Source organism: Thamnophis sirtalis, unplaced genomic scaffold, assembly GCF_051295495.1.
Source record: "Thamnophis sirtalis isolate CommonGarterSnake01/CBP01778 unplaced genomic scaffold, rThaSir2_p1.2 scaffold_3, whole genome shotgun sequence".
Classification (NCBI taxonomy): domain Eukaryota; kingdom Metazoa; phylum Chordata; class Lepidosauria; order Squamata; family Natricidae; genus Thamnophis; species Thamnophis sirtalis.
In genome coordinates this window covers 60,290,101-60,314,726 of record NW_028261383.1, presented here as the reverse complement: position 1 = coordinate 60,314,726, position 24,626 = coordinate 60,290,101, and the positions used below count along the sequence as shown (strand labels likewise).

General features: G+C 40.9%; 1 protein-coding gene across 1 annotated transcript in view; it reads left to right on the top strand.

Moving 5' to 3' along the window:
- The window catches only part of LOC106552329 (netrin-4), a 71,617-nt gene extending 48,148 nt beyond the window's left edge, over nt 1–23,469 (top strand). The window contains exons 5-10 of the mRNA XM_087708956.1: nt 1,124–1,312; nt 9,927–10,140; nt 11,783–11,919; nt 13,990–14,058; nt 18,429–18,599; nt 21,324–23,469. Of these exons, the coding sequence (XP_087565082.1) occupies nt 1,124–1,312; nt 9,927–10,140; nt 11,783–11,919; nt 13,990–14,058; nt 18,429–18,599; nt 21,324–21,460 (917 nt within the window). The 3' untranslated portion in view covers nt 21,461–23,469. The remainder of the gene's footprint in view (nt 1–1,123; nt 1,313–9,926; nt 10,141–11,782; nt 11,920–13,989; nt 14,059–18,428; nt 18,600–21,323) is intronic.
- Nucleotides 23,470–24,626: the final 1,157 nt, after the last annotated feature.

The window sequence follows — 24,626 nt, the reverse complement described above, 5'->3', positions numbered from 1 at the left end:
ATTCAGCTAATATCAAAATAATAAATTGACTGGAATTATGGACGAGGCAGAAATATTAACATTTAAAAGCAGAATAGTTTTTGACTCCCTCAGCTGCTGTTATATAAATCCTACATTCACTAGCAAGTGTGTTTCCATGTAGAACATTGAATCATATATTCATGAATTCAACTATATATAAATAACATTTGGCCTACTTGCTATATTGTATATATTACAATAAAATAATGTTCTAGTTTTAAAGAGACTTGTCTTTTTGCTGTTTTCTAATAAAGCCAGTAACAATACACAGTAGGATTTTTAAAATGTTTCAGTTCTTAGCATTATATGGAAGAAAACATTTATTTTCCACATATTAAGAATAAAAAAAATGGCAACACTCTTGTTTGCTGTTGTTTATTGTTATGAGGCAAAATATGGTAGGGATACCAAGCCAGAATAATCTTTGGTAAGAATAAGCTGGATAAAACAAAACTTTAGCCATAGTGAAATTCTTCACATTGGGGTAAATGATTTCTCTTTATAAAATTTCCAACTATCAGGATCCTTTGGTCTTAGAGGTATGTTACAACCCATCTCTGCTTTCACCTTGTTTTGCTGGCAATTTTTTTATAAACAGGTGGTTGGTCCTTCAAAGAGAATCAAGTTGAAACTAGTCAGAAGAGGAATAGTCTAAGATTGGACAATGTTTATTAAGGCCAAGTGCAGCAATAAACAAATTTTATTTATATCCCAATGGTTTTATAAGAATTAAAGGAGAAAAAAATCTGTATCTTTCATTTTTGTTTAATAGTTAAAAAAAACAAGGCAGCCAACTCATTCATAGATCATATTAATAGCTTAATTAAGAACATAAAAGAATCAACTGAAATGCTACATTATTCAATTATTATTTTTGTGCAAACTTAGCTACTTTTAGAACAGATACTGAAATCAATCTTACATTCCTTTACTCAAGGTATAATTTTTTTTTCAGATAGATGGATGACAGGCAGACACATGCATAGGCTTACTTTTCTTCAACAATAAGAGCCATACTTTTCTTTCCCTGAAACTCAACTTGTGCTTTGCCTTCTTTTTCTCTTTATTCTCCCTCTCTCAATTTCCTGCCTCCCCACTACAGAATGCCGCTGTCACCATCATGCAGATAGCTGTCATTTTGACCAGAGGGTCTGGCTGGCCTCTGGGAAGAAGAGTGGGGGGATCTGCGATAACTGCAAGCACAACACTGAGGGTTTCCGGTGTCAAAGGTGTAAGCCTGGTTTTTACCGAGACAGAGCCAAATCTATGACTTCCCCAGACATTTGCAAACGTAAGTGATTTTGTTTTGCTAATTATAATTCTGAGAAATGCACAAAGGACACGTTTATCAATAAAATACTTGTAGCTCAGGATTGAAATGTGGGCTCCTTGGTGCTCTCTGAGCTTGGTTATTTTCTTGCAGACATTTCATTACCAAACTAGATAACATCATCAGTGCTAATGGTGAAAATGTACCTATATGCATATTTCTGCCATTTGCATGTTTTCTGAAGTGCTTGATATCCATATGTCAGGGGTGTTAAACTCAAGGCCCGCGGGCTGCATCCGGCCTACGGGGTGCTTAGATCTGGCCCGTGGGGCTACCCTGGAAACAGTGAAGGACCGCCCCACAGTGCTTCTGCCAGTGAAAACGGAGCTCATGAGGGCCACACGCAACCCTCACAGGCTCCATTTTCGCTGGCAGAGGGCTGCAGGAGGCCGTTGCAGCCGAAAAGAGCCCTGGAGGGCTGCACATGGCCTTCATGAGCTCCAGTTTCACTGGTAGAGTGCTAGCAAAACAAACTACTAGCAAAAGTGGCATTTGATTACATGAATGATATTGGGCTGGCCACACCCTCTCTGCCCCCCCTCTCCCTGTGGTGAAACACAGCCCTGGTGCAGCCCTCAATGAAATCGAGTTTGACACTCCTGCCATGTGGTATAGATAAAAGAGAATATTTGTTGTGCAGGTTCGAACTGTTCATTTCGTATGTAATTGTATATGGAGATTCTCAGACATCCAGGTCATGGTTGTCCCAAAGGTGCATTTTCAAAGGTGTTTTTCTGAGAGCTGAAGAAGCTTCTTGGATGAGAAGTAAAAGGTCTTCAAAGAAAAACCAGAAAGTCCAGTTGCCTCTTGAAAAAGCACCTTTCATATGTAATACTATCATGGGGAGACAGGGCTAAAGTCTGCCTTGTTATTAGAAGTAAGCTTTTCTATTCCAAAGCCAGGATCTCTTTTTCCTATTACACCTGCTTTCCCTCTAACATTTCTTGAATCAAGTTACTGACTGACTTCTGGGGTTTCTCCTGCTGCTTTGATAGACTAGATCAAGGTTGCCTTTAAACTCAGGTTACATATGCTTTTCACACCGGGATTGCCAGGCCTCTGATGTTGCTCAAGTGACCTCCAGTTCACAACACTTCCTCTGTTTATGCTCTTTTGTGTTGCTCTTTCTTGAATGCTAGTGCTGGCTCAGCCTTCATTCTGCTGCCCCCCTCCTCCGCCTTCACCTATTTGTAACCTTTTGTGAAAGCACATGGATCTACATAACCTACTGGGATGCCCAGCCTAGCGCACAACACTAAAGGACTTCTCCTGTGGCTCTTTCTCCCATTCTCAGAGGTGTTGATAAAAAAGGAAGCTTTGTCAAGTCCTTGTTGCACCAGATTAAATTTCAAGACTTAGGGTGGTTGAAAGAGTTTGCATCCTTGTTCTAAAGCCCAGTCGTGCTGCCAACACTCCCTAATCAGAAAGAAGCATTATTAGATAGTCACTTGGATGAGAACAGCTTAGAAGTAAAAACTATTATAAGCTGTGGAAACTTTACTAAAGACTGCATGAATGAAACTGTATCTCAGTTTTCTCCAGGGCTTTGATCTGATCTGACCAGCAACTGCCCAGTACCAGGGAAGGCAATTTCCCCCTCCCCACTAACTCTGTGCTTTTAAATTCACCTTTGTGAGTATTAGCAGCTCACCAGATTATCATCAAATAAACCTCTTTGAAAATTACAAGCTATATTGAATGTTGTATTTGACAGCATTGGTTACCTATGTATTCAGTGATACTTTTGTCTTTTGAATCCTTTCTCCTTTGCCACCCATAGTATTGGCCGTATGATACGGAAATTAATAGTAAACAGGATATGAGATATCATAATTCCCAACTGTAAATGGCAGAACAGATTAGATGCAAAAAGGTGTAAAGCATGTTAAAAGAGATAAATATGTTTGAAATTATATTTCATATTCTCTGTTTAATTTTCAACTGCCGTATCTTTTTTAAGGATCAATCCTGCCCTTCTATTGCATATACATCACATACTGTCATCATGCCTCATTTGTAATGATCAGAAACTTCATCACATTTAACATTTTGTTCTGGTTTTGCCAAAATCTGGCCAAAAAGAAAGTACAAGGAAGGATTGGAAGGCTACTTGAAATATGCGAACACAACTTAAGTGCAGCTAGATTTATAGTCATGTGCCTCTTGTAGTTATTATTATTTTATTATTATTATTTATTTGTCTTGTATGCCGCCCACTCCCGAAGGACTCCAGGCGGCTCACAACAGACAAGGGAAGGGGGAAGACTAGACAAAGACAACACTTTAAAAACAAAACCGCAACATTCACAATTTCCGCGGGGCTGGATGTTTCACAGGCCCCCCGGCCTGCTGGAGCAGCCAGGACTTGGTGGCTTTGCGGAAAGCCGGGAGGGTCGTAAGGGTCCGGATCTGGACAGGGAGATCATTCCAGAGGGCTGGAGCTGCAACAGAGAAGGCTCTCCCCTGGGGGGCCGCCAGCCGACATTGGCTGGCGGATGGAATCCGGAGGAGACCTAACCTGTGAGATCTGATCGGTCTATGGGAGGTAATCGGCAGGAGGCGGTCTCTCAGGTACCCAACACTCAGTGTTTCCTTTCTTCTATGGACCTACATTTGCACTGCCCAACTCCTGAATACATAACTATGATAGATGTCATTCAGGTATGAGATGAAGTCCTTGCATCACAAAGTTACCCATTTGCAAATTAACTGTGTTGCATAAAGAGAGATGCTTTTTCCCAACTGATAGTAACATAAGATGAATTGAATATGCTTATGTAGAGTGACAAGCAATATTCATTCCTATGTCACTGGGAATGGTTACCTGTAGATGGGAATGACCTTGGGAGGCTGGGCAAAGAGTTGCAGCCAAGGGTAGATAAAAGGCACCTTAAACTGACCTGGGAATGTGCACAGGACTAGAGGCTCAGAAGAGACCCTCCCTAGTTTCTGGGTAAGAGATGTGGGGGGAGATATACAGTAGAACTTCTGGTCACGAACGCTTCTGACCACGACAAAATTGGGTTCCGACCCAAAAATTCACTTTTGTTTTTTGCGGCTGATTTCCTCTTCCATGCCATTTTTTTTGGGGTAAGCCACAAATTTCCAAATTTAGGTCCAGGTCATGACTAAATTGGGTTGTGACCAAAGTTATGGCATGAATTATGATCGTATTAGAGGTTCTATTGTATTTGGTTTTATCCCATCTTTATTTTTTATAAGTAACTCAAGGTGGCAAACATACTTAATACTTCTTCTTCCTCCCCCTCCCATTTTCCCCAGAACAAACCTATGAGATGGGCTGGGTGGGGGAGAGAGAAAGAGAGAGAGAGGGAGGGAGAGAGGGATGGAGGGAGAGAGGGAGAAGAGAGAGAGAGAGGCTGGCAGAAAGTTAGCCAAGTGTTTTTTCATGCCTAAGGTGGACTACAACTCATGGTCTCCTGGTTCCTAGGCCAGCACCTTAACTACTAGACCAAATTGGCTTTACTGATATCCTTTCAGACTTGCAAGGTTCTCTTAGTGTAATGTTACAGTAAAGTAGAATTAGCTTATCTGGCTATGTTTCCCATCTGGTCTACCTTGCAAGGCTGACAATGCTGAAACTATTATTACCAATTATTATATGGAGCTCCTTCAGTACAAGTGTGCTTCCCAATCCAATCATTCATAGGGTTTTGTTTTGTTTTTTGATTTGACATTCATCACATACAAAAGGCAGAGATTCATTACCCCAATCACAGTAAACTTTGAAGATGCTTGGAATACGGCAGCTGTGCCTTTCTTGAGAAATTCTTGGCAACTCTTTGGCTCCTTTACCAAGGCTAATGACATTTGTGGTTCCTTGTCACTTTGCTTTTATTCTCCTGAAACCATGCATATATCATATGCATAAAGAAGTCACTAGTAATGTTTAGTTATGTTATGAATCATTTGGGTGATGCTAAGAAAATATCTACATGAGGCTAAAAACACCTGATGTTTCTTTCTTGCAATGTTTGCATATGCTTGGTATGAATGTTGATTAGAAAATGGAACAGAATGCATGAACTCTCTTTTGGTATTTATTGTAAAAAAAAATACTGGGAAAACATACCATGTGTTGCCAGTGTTGTGTCTGTAAAATTGCTTTAAATATCTGTCTAGCACCAATAGAAGTTTTTAATTAGTGTTTCATGCTTCTTGCTTTCCCTATTGGTAGGTGATTTCCCAAGAGCCCCATTGCCCAACTAGTTTGAGGACGAGCAAAAACGTTTTACTGCCTGAAAAACATATATTATATATACATGCATATAGTTAGCCTGTGCGTGTTTGTCTGTGTATCTTTTTTCTTATCTGGAATACACCTACTTATCCAGTCATGTTGAGTCTATGAAGTTTATTTTATTTATTTGTTTATTTAGTTTGTCAAACATGTACAAGATAACAGGTATAAGTATAAACACGGACATGAACAAGGGAAATGAGTACAAATAAATGGGGACAGTAGTACAGGGTTAGTAGGTACGCTGGTGCGCTTATGCATGGCCCCTTTACTGACCTCTTAGGAATGGGGTGAGGTCCACGATAGACAGTTTAAGGTTGAAGCTGTGGTAGTTTGAGGATGTAACAACTGCTGTTACTGAATGCAGATTTGTGTTTTTGGAGAGTTGATACTTATTTTCATGTTCATTGTGAAGTCTGTTAGCTAGGGACTTCTAGAGAAGGCATGGTGAACTAAAGAAATATCTGTGGAAGCAGAGCTGGCAAGCATGGCAAAGACCGAAGGGCCAATGGGCAGACTGATTCTTCAGAACTGCCTTGATAAGGAGAGGTTGGGAGATCATCCACATGTGCTCTAGTTGGCTGCTCCTCACGGGGCACCATAGTACAGCATTCTTCTGCAGGTTTGAGCACTAGGAGACAAAGGTATTAGCCATCTTGCTTGCAAATGCAGTAGAGCCTTTTAAACAACACTGTGTTCATAAGCCCCACTTTCTAATGTCTTTTGGAAGTTGCCTATTAACCATCTAGAAGCTATGAGAAACCTTCAATATGACAAGTGTGAAAAGTCAGAGTTTAGCTTCAACTGAACAAAAACAAAAATTAATCACAAGCTTAAGAACTTAAAGGGTTTGAAATCAAATTCAAATAGAAAAAGCTGAACAAAGAGTTAGATGTAGGAATGTTATAAACAGATTAAGGTTCCAAATGAACTTGGAACGTTGATTTTTATTATCGGATTTTGGAATTAATGATAAAAGGTTTTATGATTAGTTTCTCAGTTTCTCATGGGAAACAGACTTATTTATTATTGGCTCATAATAAAAATAAGCAACTTCATAATTTTAGAGACTAGACTCTAGGTAGGATTAAAGATTCTGAATAGAAATGAAAAAAATGCAAACAAGCTTCCAGCTTCTGGTATTGGTTAATTGAGACTTGACACCAAATGTCATAATTTGGAAATATTAAAGGAGATCTTTGAAGAATCGGCTAGAAATTAGTACTATCCATGTTTGTCAGTAATGTTGCCTGATTCTATGGGTTAGATTCTGTCAAAAAAATATGGACAGAATAAAGGAATGACAGAAGTAGAGCAAACTTTGTCTACTAAGACAGAGAAAGAATTGAAAGTTGTGTTACAAATGACAGGCTAAAAGATGATTTGGGAAACTATGCTTTATTGCCATGATGGCGAACCTATGTCACATAGCAATAGCAATAGCAGTTAGACTTATATACCGCTTCATAGGGCTTTCAGCCCTCTCTAAGCGGTTTACAGAGTCAGCATATTGCCCCCAACAATCTGGGTCCTCATTTTACCCACCTCGGAAGGATGGAAGGCTGAGTCAAGTGGCACGGGGAGCTGGAATGTGTGGCATTACACGTTCCTCTTGTGGGTTTCTGGTACGCATGCACGCATGATGATCAGCTGCCCTTTATGCGGCAGTGCTGGAAACTGGAAGAGCTGGTCTTCTGTTTTCCAGCGTGAGCATGCACACCAGCCAGCTGATTATCATGCACGCATGCACACCAGTAACTGGAAGACTAGCTGGTCGGCGCACATGCATGCGCTGGAAACCAGCTTGCGCATGCCCCCTGGGCAGTTCCTCCGACGAGCTAGCAAAGTGTGCACGCACGTGCTCCCTTTTCGGTACCCGGTGCCGAAAAGGTTCACCGTCACTACTTTATTGGATATACAAAAGAAACTGGCTAAAGTTTAAAAGTTAAAGAGGAATGATAAGTCAAGCAAGTCACCTTTAGAACTATTTTTATTGGATTCTGAAGAGGTCGGTGTGATGGGATAAAGAAGAATTGAAGAGAAATCAAATCCTACGGCAACATTTGAATGAACTAAATATCTTAATATTTACCACGCCAGAAAACAGTCCAGATTTCCAACTTGATTTGCCTGATTTGACATCCAAAGAACTGTAATGAAGGAGATGAGATTACACTTCAGGCTCTCTGATCCCTGGATAGTATACTCAGAATAATTCTGACAAAGACTGTGAACAAATTGTAGAAGAGTAAGGTTTCTCCTCATACAATCTGAGCCTATCTACACAGATGGGCTCTTTCATCGATGGAGGCTCCTTCTCAAGAAGTTGATGGATGAGGATAATCTTATCTCCCCTCATTATATACATTGAAGATAAACCAGAAGATGACATGTTGGCAGTCAAACTAGCTGTCCTTTAATCAGATTTCATGGTCAGTAGCTAATCCTCCACACAACTCCACAACTTTTGAGCCTTCATTTGTGCCACACTTTGTCCATTGGGTCTTAATTAAGCAAAATGCCTAAAGGCTTTGATATCATGTTCCAGGAATGACTCTTGTATCTGCTTCTTTTTACTGGGAAAACGCCATGATAAAAATTGCTGTGAAATACCAAAGAGGAAAACAACACATTTGTCACAGCAGATAGCACAGATGTTTGTGGGATGAGCAACACAGTTCTCAGCTCTTTTATGAGAAAACCATCCTCCCTCCCTCCATCCCACCCTCCCAGTGGGCAGCAAGTTTCAGAGTGAAGACAGATGAAAAGTCTGAATGAAATATCTCATTAATCCCTTAGTTGAGAGCCTGTTTAAAAGAAGTATTCCATTCAGAGACTAGCCCTTGTGCTTGTCTTCAAGGATAAATCCTCAAGGTCCCAGGGGAAAAGAAAGGAACAAGATTCAGATGCGAAGATATCCCTCTGCTTTTGTCATCATGATCAAACATGTTCTCACTTGATCACCAGCATCGGGGATAGCAAGTTCAACTATCCAAAGATTAGCCAAATCCTCCTTCACTGACCTCCTTTTAGTAATGCTCAAACATCCCTTCCATATATGGAATACCTTAGTCAAAATGTAATATTTAACTATGAAGCTATACTTGAGATTTCCAGTTATTCCAGTAGATTATAAACAAATCTTCTCAAAAGTAGAAGTAGGAATAAGAAATCATTTTGCCTGAAACCTATGGAGTCATTTTGGAAAGTTCAATGAAGCCATGTTCTTTCAGGAGGTAGGGCTATAGCATAAAATGGGCAGGGCCAGAGCTTGGAACAAATAGGGCCCCACTTCATTGTCTCATGCAAGACATCTTCTTGTTCTATTCCATCTAAAAAACTTTCCAAGTTCTTCCTATGAAGAAAATGGGCACCAAGGAAGAGTAGAGTAGAACAGAAAAGAATAACAGAGTTGGAAGGGATCTTGAAGGTCTTCTAGCCCAGTCACATGTCCAAGCAAGAGACCCTATACCATTCTGGATAAATGGCTTCTTAAAAACTTCCAGTGTTAGAGCACCCACAACTTCTGAAGACAAGCTGATTAATTATTCTCATTGTCAGGAAATTTATCCTTAATTCTAGGTTGGATCTCTCCTTGACAAGTTTCCAACCGTTATTTCTTGTCTTATCCTCAGGTGCTTTAGAGAAGAGGTTGTCTCCCTCTTCTCTGTGACAGCCTCTTAAATATTTGTTTCTGTTGATAGGTAGATGAGTTGCAATTTATGTTTTAATTCAATTTATTCCATTCACCTCCACAGGATTGTAGCTTAGGCTTACCATCTCCCAGTTTGGCCAGTGTAGAACATTTAATTTGTAAAATCAAATCTAAAAATGCAAGGGATAGGAAAGCAATCAAAAATCTTAAAGAAGCAGGCAAAAGAGTAAACAGGCAGAAGGTTCAATCCCTACCGAAATCCAAATACTTCGTGAGCATGTTATTTATGGCTAGCGATAGAGACAGACATTTGGTTTCCATTTAAACAGAACTGACCTATTCATATTTCCTGACATATTTCAGGAATCAGAATACAATTATCCTTCAACTTTCACATTCTCTGAATTTTCGGATGTATAAGAGGAAATGCATGCAGAGATTCATCAGTAACAGCTGTATCTGGTCAATATTTGGTATAGAAAACCTAATGATATTTCATCCTAATTACAGGGCTACACAGCAATAAATAGTCACACCAGCATTGCAACACAAGTTTAAAACTCAGTTGACTTAACCACTTCCTGGCCTAGAGCCCTTACTTGAAAGTTTTCAAGGGGAAAAACCCCATAAGGTCTATTATTTTCCGCTTTCTGTTCCAGCTTGCTCCTGCCATCCCATGGGCTCACTGAATATAACGCTGAACCAAGGCCAGAAATGTCATCCAAAGACAGGCTTCTGCTACTGCAAGCCAGGTGTTGCAGGACCCAAATGTGACTGGTGTCTATTGGGGTATTGGGGCTTTGGAGAAAATGGCTGCCAGCCCTGTACCTGTGCTAGAGACTGTAACAAGCATACTGGAGAATGTCTCCCCAGGTAAACCAGCTCTCTGCAGTGGAAGCAGAGGGAATTTGGGAACTTAAGAGAGTTTTTGGGAAGGATCCCCAGGAAAACACATTTTGGCTTTCCCCATCCTGCTTGGCCCCCACCTGGAACTGGTTCTTTCTGCTTCCCCCAAATCATGCCCTTGCTCCTGCTAGTATTTCCTATTGCTGGCAGGAGCCCCTAGGCCACCCAATGAGTTACTTGTCATTTTAAATGTCTATGGAGAGTCTCGATCATCCAGTTCATGGTTATCCCAAAGATATTTTTCCAAAAGGCAACTGGACTTTCTTTTGTTTGTTTTTTTCTTTGAAAATGTTTTGCTTTTCATCCAAGAAGCTTCTTCAGTTCTGAAATGAACTGAAGAAGCTTCTTGGATGAAAAGCAAAACACTTAAAAAAAAAAACCAAAGTCCTGTTGCCTTTTGGGAAAGGACCTTTGGAATTGAAATTGGTCCTTTCATTTCAAACACAACAGGCTATCAAGCATAGGCAGTTCAACTGATAAGATATTGCCTAGAGCAGAGGTCCCCAACCCCCGGCCCATGGCCCATTATGGGGCCGTGGTAGTGATGTGCATGCGCACACATCCCCACTTGCATTAGCTGTGGGTGAGCTGATGTGCATACTCTCCATTTATGGGAGTGGCTGGTGCACATCCTCACCACTTGTGCAAGTGAACCCGGTTCGGCCCGGTTTGGTAGCAGAAAAGCAGCAACTCAAGCCTGCCATGCCCCCGAACTGATTCCCTCGCTGTCGTTCGGCTGTCATCATTTTGGATTTTAGTGACTGAGCATGCACAGTTTACTGTAAATTGTTCTGCACATGCACACAGAACAATTTACATTGAACACTGCATGAACGCGCAGGGATTTGCCAAATAGTAGTAAAACGAGCAGCAACCCATCCGTGACCTGCACATGCATACACAATTTTCCACTGCTCGCACAGAAGCATCCCCTCTCTCCTCCCCCCTTCCCCACCCCGCTGGTCCGCAAAGCCGGAAAGGTTGGGGAGCTTTGGCCTAAGGAAACCTTTAGGCAATCACTATGAGAGGACCCTATCACTACTCTAATGCTTTCCTTGGCCAGGCCCAAAATGGCATCGGATTGGCTCCATTGCCTAAATTAAGGAATACCATTACAGCCATCTGTGGGATTAATTAGTGGAGCTTCGGGAGATCAATAAGATAAATAAACCATTATATTTGATTCTTAGAGTGGCCTTCAGTGCCTAACATAAAATATACATCAGAAAGAAAATTATGTTTTTTTAAAAAAAAAGTTTTCAAATTATTTTTAAAACAAATAGAAAGAGGGTGAAGGAAATGAGATTCTATAGCACTAGGATTACTACAGAGAAGATCCTGGTTCTAGTTTATTTCAGTTTTCTAGGGAATGCCCTTAGAAGACCCCAATGGATCAGCAGAGCTTCCAGGCAGTTAGAAATGGAAGAATTTTTTTTCCAAGAAGCATTGTATATGTTTGGGTAGCAACTGCTAACAGTTGGTTAAACGTTCCATGTTTAATTGGCTCATTGGCCCTACTTCTGTATTATTGAAACAGATTAAACAGATGGCTAAATAAAATATTTTTTAATCTCATCCTGTTCTTGTCTGTCTGCTCTTCTCTTTCCAGCTATGACAATTCAGCTTTTTTTAATATTCCTATTGGTGGGAGGATTCCTCACTTCCTCCAAACCCCAGCCAACGAAAGCGAAAATGAATGGCAATGGAACGATCGCAAGCAGGGTTTTTCAGCTTTAAGATATCCAGGTATGATTTCTGCTCCACTTCTCTCCCCCCCCCCATCCCCAATAAATAGACTGAGACAAATTACAATGTTGGTAAGTTATGAGAACATTTTGGATTATTTAGAAATATTTATCATATGACTTACAAAGCATTGACTAAAAAGTACAAAAGTTTAGATCAAACTAAAAATGAACTTTTATGGCAGCATATTCTTTATCGAATACTGAAGAAGCTGCTGATACAGTTCTACAGAGAAATTATCGAGTCTGTCATTTGTACTTTTATAACTGTCTGATTTTGATACAGCAACTAAACAGGACAGGCACAGACTTCAATGGATAGTTAAGACTGCAGAAAAAACAATTGCAACCAGCCTGTCTTTCATTGAGGACAGTGGTGGGATTCAAAAAAAATTTACTACCAGTTCTGTGGACGTGGAATGGTGGATGTGGCTTGGCTTGGTGGGCGTGGCTTGGTGGGCGTAGCAGGGGAAAGATACTGTAAAATCTTTATTCCCACCCCACTCCAGGGGAAGGTTATTGCAAAAATCCCCATTTCCTCCCGATCAGCTGGGACTCAGGAGGCAGAGAATAGGGTGGGGCCAGTCACAGGTGGTATTTACCGGTTCTCTGAACTATTCAAAATTTCCGCTACCGGTTCTCCAGAACTGGTCAGAACCTGCTGAATACCACCTCTGATTGAGGACCTGTATATTATACGAGCCAGAAAGAGGACTGAGAATATCTACTTACCCCTCACATCCTGGACATAAACAGTTTCAACTTCTTCCCTCAGGATGCCGCTATAGAGCATTGCATATCAAAACAACCAGACACAAAGACAGTCCCCGCCCTCCCATGCCATCACTCTGCTAAACACATAATTCCCAGTGCATTGACTTATGTCTAACATGTAATAGGACAGTATTACTATTATCCTTATCGACTTTCCTATTAACTGTTCCTATCTTATGACTATCACTTTGTTGGTTGCATCTTACGATCTATGATTGCATCTTATGATTTATCACTTGTTGCTTGCATGTACACTGAGAGCTTATGCACAGGAGACAAATTCCTTGTGTGTCCAATCACACTTGGCCAATAAAGAATATTCTATTCTATATTCTATATATTGCTTAATGTCAGGGTTCCAAGAAACACCCCCAACAAAATCCAAAAAGGAAAAGGATGGCTTCCAGGTCTAACACCTAACATCTTTAAAAACTGATGGAATCCCCAAATGTCATGTTCTGGGTACTTGAGAGACCGCCTCCTGCCAATTACCTCCTCGAGACCCATTAGATCTCATAGATTAGGCCTCCTCCGAGTGCCATCCGCCAGCCAGTGCCGGCTGGCCACTACGTGGAGGAGAGCCTTTTCAGTAGCAGCTCCGACCCTCTGGAACGATCTCCCCGTGGAGATTCGTACCCTCACCACCCTCCAGACCTTCCGCGCAGCCCTCAAGATCTGGCTATCCCACCAGGCCTGGGGGTAAAGATTATAATTCACCCCCACCCGAATGCTGAATGAATGTTGCTTATTTTTTTAATTACATGTTATGTTATATGTCATTGTATGTATCCCCTCCCATATAAGTTGTTAGCCGCCCTGAGTCCCCTCAGGGAAAAGGGCGGCCTATAAATAAACTTATTTTATTCTATTCTATTCCAAGTGAGCATCAACAGTTTCTGAGGCTCTTCGTGGTTGTGTGTGTGTGTGTGTGTGTGTGTGTGTGATCTTATTAATTGTATAAAAATATCAATTAAAAAGAATCATTTTGGGAGAAAGTTCTCCAAAATGGGAAGGGGGCATTTATAATCCATTATTCTACACTCTTTTAGCCGATACAATTTAAACAGATTGGAGAAAGTCAATGCTTACGTTTAATTATTTTATACAACTTGAAACATTTACACACTATCTCAGCTTGGGAACTTAACACTCTACAGCTGTTTCCTAAGTATTAATTTATTGCAAGCATTTATGAAAATTGGGGTGACTGGTTTCTCCCTCTCCCTTCTTCTTCCTCCTCTTCTTCTTTTTTTTATGCAATCTTATTTGACACATTGGTTTATGATTTCCTGGCTAGAAAAGTGTGTGTGCAAAGAGAGGATCCTAGGAAGCGTCAGCAATTTTTGTCAGATGAAATACGCCTACGGTAAGTGAAAGAAATTACTTTTTAAAAAAAAAAGGAAATGCAGCATAATTTTCTTGTTGCTTTTTCCATCTTCCAAAAATCTGAACTCTGAATAAGAATGCTTCTGGGTCAAAGAAACTTAGGTTCTAGGCTTCCTCTTAAAATAAAAAATAATTTAGTTAGTTAGTTAGTTAGTTTGTCAAACATGTACAAGATAACAGTATAAACATGGACATGAACACAGAAAATGGGTACGAACAAATGGGGACAATAGGACAGGGACAGTAGGCACGCTGGTGCGTTTATGCACGCCCCCTTTACAGACATCTTAGGGAAGGGGTGAGGTCCACGCTAGACAGTTTAAAGTTAAAGTTATGGGGGTTAGAGGATGTAACAACAGAGTCAGGTAGTGCATTTCAGGCATTGACCACTTCGTTGCTGAAGTCATATTTTCTGCAATTGAGTTTGGAGAGGGTTACCTTTATTTATTTATTTTATTCTTTTAATTTATTTATTTTATTCTTTTAATTTATTTATTTTATTCTTTTAATTTATTTATTTCCTTTTACATGCACAGAATGGGCTAATCCATGCACACATTTGGCCAATCATAATTATATGCCCTGCCCTCCTTAAAGGGGGTGCAACTTTTCTTCAGTATTGGGATGGAAACCTTCTTTAGAGGCTGATGAAACAGGAAATCAACTCTGCCGGAAGGCTAGTTTTATTGAAATTATCTATAACAACAGAATCTTGCAAGTCTGAATGTGCTATACCTCATCTTCCTATATCCCAATCGATTAGGAAGGCATCTGCCTGACCCATTTACCATGTTATCTTGTTTCTCAGGTTTTTTTTTTCCTCCTTTTGCCTCAGCAACAGCTCTTGCCTATTGTGAAAAGGTCATCTTTCTTACTTTGTACATCCGTTCAGGAATGGGTGTGCTGCAACTTGTCTTTGGGCCAGCAATGTCTGCGGGATGGGTCAAAGCAGTTAAGATGACTGATGTGGCATAGCAATGCAAGACCCAGCCTTTTTTGTACATGTGTTTCTGTTAATCTGCGCATTGACACTGAATTTAGAATTTGCAGGAATTATTTGGATACCAGAGAAGGAGAACTGAGGGAGATGCCTAGACTGTAATAAAGCTTAAAACAAGCGTATTAAGAAGTTGCCCATAAATATTTACAATGTCAGGACAATATGACCTCAATCAGCCAGGTGAGCCCTAATAGTGAGGAAAGGCTCATGTTCTGGAATTCAACTCACAAGGTACTGTAGCTCCGGAAAAGGGGGGAAATTGTACACCCTTTTCCCTACTCCCCACCCTTTTGAATCCTTACCTCAGTACTAGGATAATTAGCAAGAGAAAATCAATGTATTTGTATTTATATTCAGTGGAAAGGAAGAGATTACAAGACAGTAAACAAGCACACAATGGGGAATTCACATTGAAAGGAATGCCTTCATGCTGGCAAGCTTAGCATGTTCCTGGCCCCACTGCTTAGATGTCAAACTGGATTTCTTCGAAGGCCGAATCAGCATTGTAGTTCTCCGTGGGCCAACCGGGGGGGGGGGGGAGATGGGACGAACGCCTCCTGTAGCACCCTGCCAGCCTAAACAGAGAGTGGGAGGCTGTGTGCAGCCATCCTGTGTCCCGTTTTGGCCTGGACAGCCTCCTGCAGCAGCCTGCCACTCCCCCGCACTCTGTTTTGGCTGCCAGAGTGCTGCAGGAAGCTGTCCAGGCCAAAAACCTGATGCAGGAGGGCCACATGCAGTCCCCCATGTCCGTTTTGGCTGCCAGAGGCACCACAGGCTGGTGCTTTGCTATTTCTAGGCTGGCCTCATGGGCCAGATTTAAACACCCCGCGTTTGACACCCCTGGTTTAGGATTTAAAGGCAAGCCTTTGGGACTAAAATGGTTTGGATGCCAATTTCAGATGGCAATGCAAACTGGACAATCTAATTAACTAATGAAAGTTGCACAGCTGAGCTTGCTTGCAGTTAGCACCTTCCAGGGAAGCAGAGCCAGCACACAAAGAAAAACAGTTTAGAAAGAGAAAGCTTGTCCAAACAATTTTTTCCCCTCTGCAAGGAAAAAGATTCTGGGAAGAGAGGAAAGGGAGACGAAGGGACAAAGAATATAAGTTAGGCAGCCATACAAGTCAACATGTATGTGCAAAATTAACTCTCATAGAGGAGGGGTGAAGCTTGAATCATGATGCCACATCTGTCACTTTGCTTATTTGAACATGCCCATCCCACTGATGCTGACTTGTGCCCGACCTGCTAACAAGTGGACTGGCCTGAAGCTTTTGACCCCAACTTATATTTTAAGGATTTATATTGGGGTTATAAGGAGTGAAATAATTGGGTTGAACTTCGTGGATGCTGAGGATAGCTTTAGTTCCTTCCAACTCTCCAAAATATGGGAAATCAGCTTGAATCTGAAATTTCTGAGCTTTTAAGGAAGAAATGGGTTCTCAACGTTCTAGTCTGTCAAAAAGCCATTGTAAAAAGGCTCAAAAGGTCAGACCTTCCTACCCCAAAGAGCCTCTAGGAATCTACAAATGGGGGCTTCCTGCCCCTGGTCCATGTGATTCCTAAACTATTTTGTAGGGAGAATGAGGCAGACAGGAACTGAGGCAAGGCAGGTTGAAGCTAACGCAACCTTTATTTATAGTGACATACAGCTCAATGTAAGGCAAACCTCGAACCGGCAAACAGCAAAGCAAGGGACAGCTGACAGCCCTTTTATACTAGAGCTGTCAGACGCTTAACCAATAGGATAGCGGAATTCCCCCGCCAGTTGGCTGCTCGCGTCTCAACCAATCAGGAGCCAGCAATGTAAGTCAATGGTGTGTTAGACTCCAGTACTTAACACTATCATGCACCCAAATAGTTGCTGGGAACAAGCTTCTATAGCTTCAGTAAAACAGTGTTGCCTCATTTGATTTACATTGTTTTCATTCTAAGGATATCAACACTGGTAGTAGATAAATGATAGAAAGAGATAACACCCATCTGCCTGGCAGCAATTATACACAGGGGTGGGATTCAGCTGGTTCGGACCGGTTCAGGCGAACTGGTAGCTCTGATCATCAGCTGAGAGCTCCAATGATCAGGTGGGCCTGTCCACTTCCCCCTGCACTATTCTGACCTATAGTATTTTTTGGAGTGTAAGACACACAGGAGTATAAGACGCACCAAGATTTTGAAGAGGCAAATTAAAAAAAAGTTTTTGCACTCTGCAGACCTCCCAAAACGGTCTGTTTTTCAGGAAAATGGGCCCGTTTTTGTCAAAAAAAAGAAAAAAAGAAGGCATGCATAGCCTTTAGGAGGCTTATAGAGTGCTCCTGGGGCTGGGGGCAAAAATGAGCAAAAAATGACCCATTTTTGCAAAAACAGGCGCATTTTTGTCAAAAAAAAAGGGCATGCATAGCCTTTAGGAGCTTATAGAATGCTCCTGGGGGCTGGAGGGGGGAAACGAGCAAAGAGTGGCCCGTTTCCACTCAGTTTTGACCCCCCTAGCCCCAGGAGCATTCTGGAAGCCTCCTAAAGGTTATGCACGGCTATTTTTGCAAGGGGAGTTGTGTTTTGCGAGGACAAAAATGCTGTATTCAGAGTATAAGACGCACCCAGATTTTCACCCTCTTTTTTGAGGGAAAAGGGTGCATTTTATAATCTGAAAAATACACTATATTCCCTTTTCTGAAGCCCAGCTGATAGGCATGGCGGATTGCTGGGCCTCAGCTGTTTTGCACCAGGGCTGCAGTAGAAAGTAAGCTTTCAAATGCACTATGCATGCATGAAGCGCACACAAATCACACTGGTTGTTACACTGGTTGAATCCCACCACTGATTATACATATTGATGGCAGTATGAATAGGCAGTTGGATGAAGACAGATTTTTTAAATAATTTGAGATTGCAGTGTGATGGACAATATAAACTTTCTTTCCTTGCATTACAGTTTTGTTCTGATGTTCCTTTTACAGTTGCTGTAATGCAACTTATGTTTCACTTATAACCTAATTGGGCCTTTAAAAAGCTGAGATACTCTTTAGTTTCTCCTAGGGAACCCAGGAAAAATAGGCAAGACTTTTTGGTTAAATCTACTATAGCATCCTAACTAAGCTGGGGATAATCTTGATAGAAACTAACCAGAATCAGGCCAATGAAGCATAATCAGGAAACCAGTAGGCAACTCTAGGGCTGTAGAGTAGACTCTACAGTCTACTGTAGAGGGGGGGAGGGGGGATCTCAGAAGGCAAAAACTGGTCATGACCATATTCTTGCAAAAAAAAAAAAAAACCCAGCATCCATATATTCCAGCTTGCTTCAAAAAAAGACTTGAAATTATTCTACAAGTGTGTTATGCTGTCTTGCAGTTTTAAGAGCAAAAGTTCTATCTGCTCATGACAAAGGAACCCATGCTGAAGTAATTGTGAAGATAAAGAAGGTTCTGAAATCAGGCAAAGTAAAAATCACCAGGAATAACCGAAGCATATATCCAGATTCTTGGACCAACCGAGGGTGTACATGCCCTATTCTAAATCCTGGTAAGTATTCTGCCCCACTATTCTAGTAAGCTGAGGGTTACTGTCACATCTTTAACACACAATGATGAAACTTGTGTTTTTTCCAACTCATATGTACAGGAGAGATACCTTAGTAACTTAGTTCATTGTTGGAGCATAGTGTTATCATGTAGTAGGATCCATCTCTACCTGTAATGATTAAAAAGCTCAATTTGAAGGTTTTTTTTTCTCAGAGAATTGCTGTCAACCCAAGATTCATGGGTTCACACGTGCTAAATAGCGATAGCACTTAGACTTATATACCGCTTTACAGTGCTTTACAGTCCTCTCTAAGCGGTTTATAGATTCAGCATATCGCCCCCAAAATTTGGGTCCTCATTTTACCCACCTCGGAAGGATGGATGGCTGAGTCAACTTTGAGCTGGTGAGATTCAAAATTGCCAAATTGCAGGCAGCCAGCAGTCAGCAGAAGTAGCCTGCAGTACTGCACTCTAACCATTGCGCCACCATGGTTCATCAGGTTTAACAACGGTTTGCTGAAGTCAGGGTTTGTGCAATACACTGTACTTAGTGAAAAAAAACCATGATGGCTACAATCATAGAACAACACAGAATAACAGTTGGAAGGGACCTTGGAGGTCATCTTGTCTTGCCTTCTGGTGCTTTGGAAAATAGTTTGACCTCCTCATCTTTGTGGCAGCCCCTCAAATATTGGAACACTGCTATCATGTCTTCCCTACTCCTTCTTTTCATTAGAATAAACATACTTAGAACTTGCTAAGCCCAAATCAACAGATCACATTTTTTTTCTGCTCATCTATATGGCAACTTCTACCTGCATTTGGGGGGTGGGGGGGTGTCTGAATTTATTTATGTCCATGGGGGTGACTGAGTACAAGGGTTACAGATGGCATGGCTGTGAAGCAGAGGTATCCTCAATGGGTGGGTTTGTACAGTATATTGTCTGTTTTATATATTTTTCATGAAAGTCACATAGGTATATTAAGCACAATTCTACTGATATATCAATGAATTTCAATAGCGTCATCATTGACCTTTGAGGGCTTGGTATGGGCAAAACAAGAATGTTTTTTTGGGTATGTTGTGTGAACCCATCTACTGTGGTTTTTCAACTGCAGTTCACACTTTGCTATATTGTATGCACTTCAACAGTCATGGTATAGTCAGTAAACTATAGTTAATCCAATTATAGCTTAGCACAATATGTCAACTAACCTAATGTGAGCCACCATAAGACTGGGTATTAATGTGATATCGTGTGATACAGGAGCAAAGATACATTCTTCACAGCCTGGTACCTTTGGATAAGTTATATTTTAATACCTGCAGGCTGGCTATACTGACTAGAGATTATGAGAGTCAAATCCAGTCGTCTGAAGGGCATTGGTTATAAGAGTGCCTTAGAGAACTTACTAAACATGTGCATGGACTGATAAGCAGATTGTGCCATCTTCGTATTCTTTAATTCTTCATAGCATGGGCCTAATTAAGTCTCCTGCATTGTATTTCACACTTCTCTCCAGATGTTTATTTTAGAAAACCAGTAACTAATGCTTTTTTCACAATTCAGTTGGCAACGCCAATCATCCTTACAATGGATTGCATCATTTTGAATTGCATATCAAATTAGTTAATTTGCATTCACTTTTTAAAATGTTTTCTCCAACCTAAAACTACCTGCTCCATATGGTGCCACAAATGCACTTGAAAATAAAGTATTCAGTTTGACTCTTGAGAACTTCATGAACACGCCCAAGTATCATCTTGCCAATACCATGAAATCAATTTGCTATTGCTTTCTTCCAGGATTTTAAATTTCCCAGTCTAGGTTAAGTACAAATCTTGCTACCCCAGGAAACTCAAGAACCTTGTAATTAAGAAATTTGCATTTTAAGTCATTCTGAGCACCGTGTTCAGGTGGAAAGAGAGGAGAAGAAAAATTAATGAATGATCTTAATTAAAATTATCCCTGTAAAGCAGGGGTGCCAAACTCGATTTCATTGAGGACCGCATTAGGGTTGTGTTTGACTTCAGGGTGGGCATGGTCAGGGTGGGTGTGGTCAGCTCAATGTCACTCATCGAGGCTCCGTTTCCATCCAGGACAGCCTCCTGCAGCCCTCTGCCAATGAACAAGAGCCCAGGAGGGCTGCATGAGCTCTGTTTTCACTGAATGCCTTTGTGTGGCCCTCCCAAGCTCTGTTTCTACTGGAAGAGCACTGCGGGCCGGTCCTTCACTGTTTCCAGGGAGGATCTGCGGGCCAGATCTAAGCATCCTGTGGGCCAGATCAGGCCCTGGGGCCTTGGGTTTGACACCCTTGCTGCAGTGATGGGTTGCAGGCAGTATGCCCCGGTACAGGCGTACCGGTGCCTGGCCGGAGGACTGGGTACCGTTCCAGTATGGTGCTCCAGAGGGCCCACCCGCCCACCTGAGCTCCTTATCTGTATTTGAGCTCTTCGGCGCTTCCGCACATGCACAGGGAGCATGCGGTGCTTGCCGATGCTCCGCCAAGCAGTTGGAGTGTCACGGAGGCGTCACAAGAGGTAAGGACGCATGCGCACACTGTGCACATGTGCGCGCACTGCACATATTCAACCGTAATGGCTGCAACGGGATCCAGAACCCACCACTGCTCTGCTGTAAAGTCTTCTGGGCAATCTTTGATTCTGTAACTTAATTAATATTGAGAATTGATTCTTACAATATGTAATCCTTTTTTAAACCAGGTATAGACTACTTAATAGCAGGACAAGAAGACGCACGGACGAACAGACTTCTTGTGAACATGAACAGTCTGGTGAAGCCCTGGAAAGCTCACTGGGGGAAATTTGTTGCAGATATACTACGAACCGGATGCAAATAATGTATTTATTTTCCCAAGTCAAGTCACAAACGTGTACACATTAATAATATGGCAGTGAAAAGTCTAGTTAGTTCTCTAATGGTTAATCATAACTTTTATAATTAAGGAGAATTTAAAAGCAAACTCTCTTTTCTCCATTCCATTAAGTGCTTTAGGCAGGAATCTTGTTCCAGGATTTCTTTTTTCCAACACAACAATTTTTTCTCTCTCTTTCACATGTTTGTAAAAAATAAATAAATGTAAAGACTGCTGAATTAACCTTATGTACCTAGGCTCACAGCCTGGCATATAGCTTGTTTTAGGATTACAGTATCTAGAGCTTTCAAATTCCCCCAATACACATATTTGTAACTGAAGCCAAGATTATATTATGTTATGGATGAACAGTCGTTACTAACAGAAAACTAGAATTCCTGCACTATTTATTTTTCTGGAGCTGGATTTTGTTTTAGTTACTATGAAGGAAGAACAAAATTTCGCTAAGTTAAAGGGCTACAAAATGTCATTCGTTGGCCTGTCATATGAGTCTTGCTTATATTTGAGTGGCCTGTTTAAAAAGCTGTTATTTTAAGATACTCTTCATAGCTTTTGGGTTCTACGACGTCTTTGTGTTCTATTGGAATTTGCACTGGAATTGAGAAGATATTGTAGATGTAAGTGTCTTTGTGTCTACTTCATTAGAGAAGAAAACAACAGTTATTGGAAATCTGGAAGGCAGCCTGAAAGGACTTGGAGCTGCAGGGATTCTGGGAAGCGGAGGTCCCTGTTCCTGCTGTAGGTGTCCCCTAAACTTCCTGACAAAATTCATGGGGAAAGAGGATGATTGGTAATCTACACATTAGAATAAAACAAGCTGGCTATCCAAATCTTTATTACCACCAGATTCCAAAGATCTGTTTTCTATAGTGTTGTTCCCCCAATGCAAGAGTCCGGAAAGTTGTGATTTTCAAGTTGGTCCCACCTGCTCTCACCAACAGCCTTCTCCTGTTTTATCCTGCATTTAGCATCAAAACAAATGCAAAAAGACCACTGCTATGGAGGACTTTAGGAGCCTAGCAAGTTCTCTTAGGAGAACGAATGAGGCAAGAACTCAAGAGTTTCGCACATCACCAGAAGTATTGGAATTTGCTTTCGGGATATCAGTCTTGCTCCTGGATTGCATAGAAGACATGCCAAACAGGTGATTTAAAGACTGATTCCTCTTCAAAACCTCACACGGTCCTTTTTTGTTTTCTAAGTTAATATTTGATTTTCGATTTCTGTTGTGCTCATTTCACCTGAAATGCTTCGTATTACCACGTTGTAGCTTCAGTCACTTGCCTTTTTTATACTCTATGCGTGTTCAAGACATCTCAAAGAACAGATGCTTCTATTCATATTTTTTACTACCAGCCAAGATTCTTCTAGCAAGCAGTGCTCCAAGGCAGATACAAATGAACACCACTAACATTGCTGTCCTTTGCTCAGGCAGAGACTAGTCAGAAAAGTACACAATCTGTGCTGCAGAAGAATGAGTGATTCCCCAGCTCCCTAGCATTAATTTGTATTTCATTAATGCTATATTCTAAGCAAAACATAGCTGTGGTTTGAGACATTAGATACCAATGCAGAGTAAAGAAGTTTTCTATTCTAAGACAGCCATTAAAACCCAGGCATTTCCATATAACTTGTGCTGGAATATGACTGATGTAATTGTTTATATCACTTCTTGTTCTAGAGTCTAGACTATGGAATTTCTCTTGAAAGGCACTAAAGTGTTTGCACTAAAAAAAAAAATCTCCTAAAATATGGGCAATAGGTTAAGGGAAGAAGTTTAAGTTTGAATATATAGTTAACTGTCTTACTTAAGCATAGGCCAAGGCATTATAAATCTTACTGCTGTTTTAATGTAGAATCTGTTATGCATGTCAGTTATTTATGGACACAGGACTTTTATTTAGTTCATCACAGTTTCTATTAAAATGCTAAAATCATTTTGGACACACTATATAAACTATGTTTATATTATACTGCCTGCATTTTTCCATATTTTGTCTGATGAGTGTTCTGTCAGATAGAGCTAGACGGTTTATTGCTAAACCTAAGGGATTTCATTTGTATAAAACATATTGTTAGAAGCTCTGCGTTTATAGCTGCTTGTAAGTGAAAAGGTAATCCAAATACCCAAAATTTAAATGAAGTGACTAAAGAGGAAAAATAGTAGAATAGGATATGAAGAAAAGTAACAGAAACGGGAACTAGGGAATGATGTTTGTGCCATTTTCACCAGCATTTTCAAATAATTGTGTTTGGTCATGAATGTGGATTGGAACTAGGGAGTCCCTGGTTCAAATTCCCACCTACCCAGAGAACTCCCTGAATGAGTACAACCTATTTCACAGAACTGTTCCAAGGATAAAACTGGGGGGGGGGGGGGACTCTCATGCACGCTAATTTGAATGCCAAAGAAAAACAGAATATGCAATTAGGCACAAGAAATGGAAACAAAAACATGACAAGACTAAGCATATTATCTTGAGATATAGTTAGGTACATCTCATTCAGATAAGTAGTACTGATGTTAATGTGGTGAAAACAACTTTCTACAAAGGCAAGTTAAAAATGATGGCATTTCAGTCCTATTGCTTGCAATAGGAATGTATGGCTTCTTTTCTGCAGTGATTTCAAATGAACTCATCTTAAGGAAATTTAGTCCGCTACAATATTCAAATGCAGACCTAGTAGTGATGCCTTTTGGACACTAAGGTGGCCCTGTGAGAATCCTATTGTGAACAGATGTATCTGTTTAATGGCTGACAGCATTACCCCAACGCAGTTTCCAATAGCATTCTTGTCAGAGATGTCTTATTAACGAAATGCTACAAAATTGGTTATATAACATATCTTTAAACAAAGGAGGCGGCACCAGCTTGATAGTCAACCACTGATTTTCCTTTTGATCTGGCCTGGTTAAGTCCTATTCACAAATGCACTCCCATCCAATTCCTCAGGAACCTATTTATTACACTCCTGCAATATTTTGTAGCAGAAAATCTACTTTAAACATGACAGCAAATATCATTTGGGGTGTGTATGTAGGAGCAGACAGCAAAGTACAGGGTAGCTGAAAGGGCGGAGTAGAGATAAGTGGGGGGGGGAGTTGAAGTGCATAGTCTGGTCATAAATG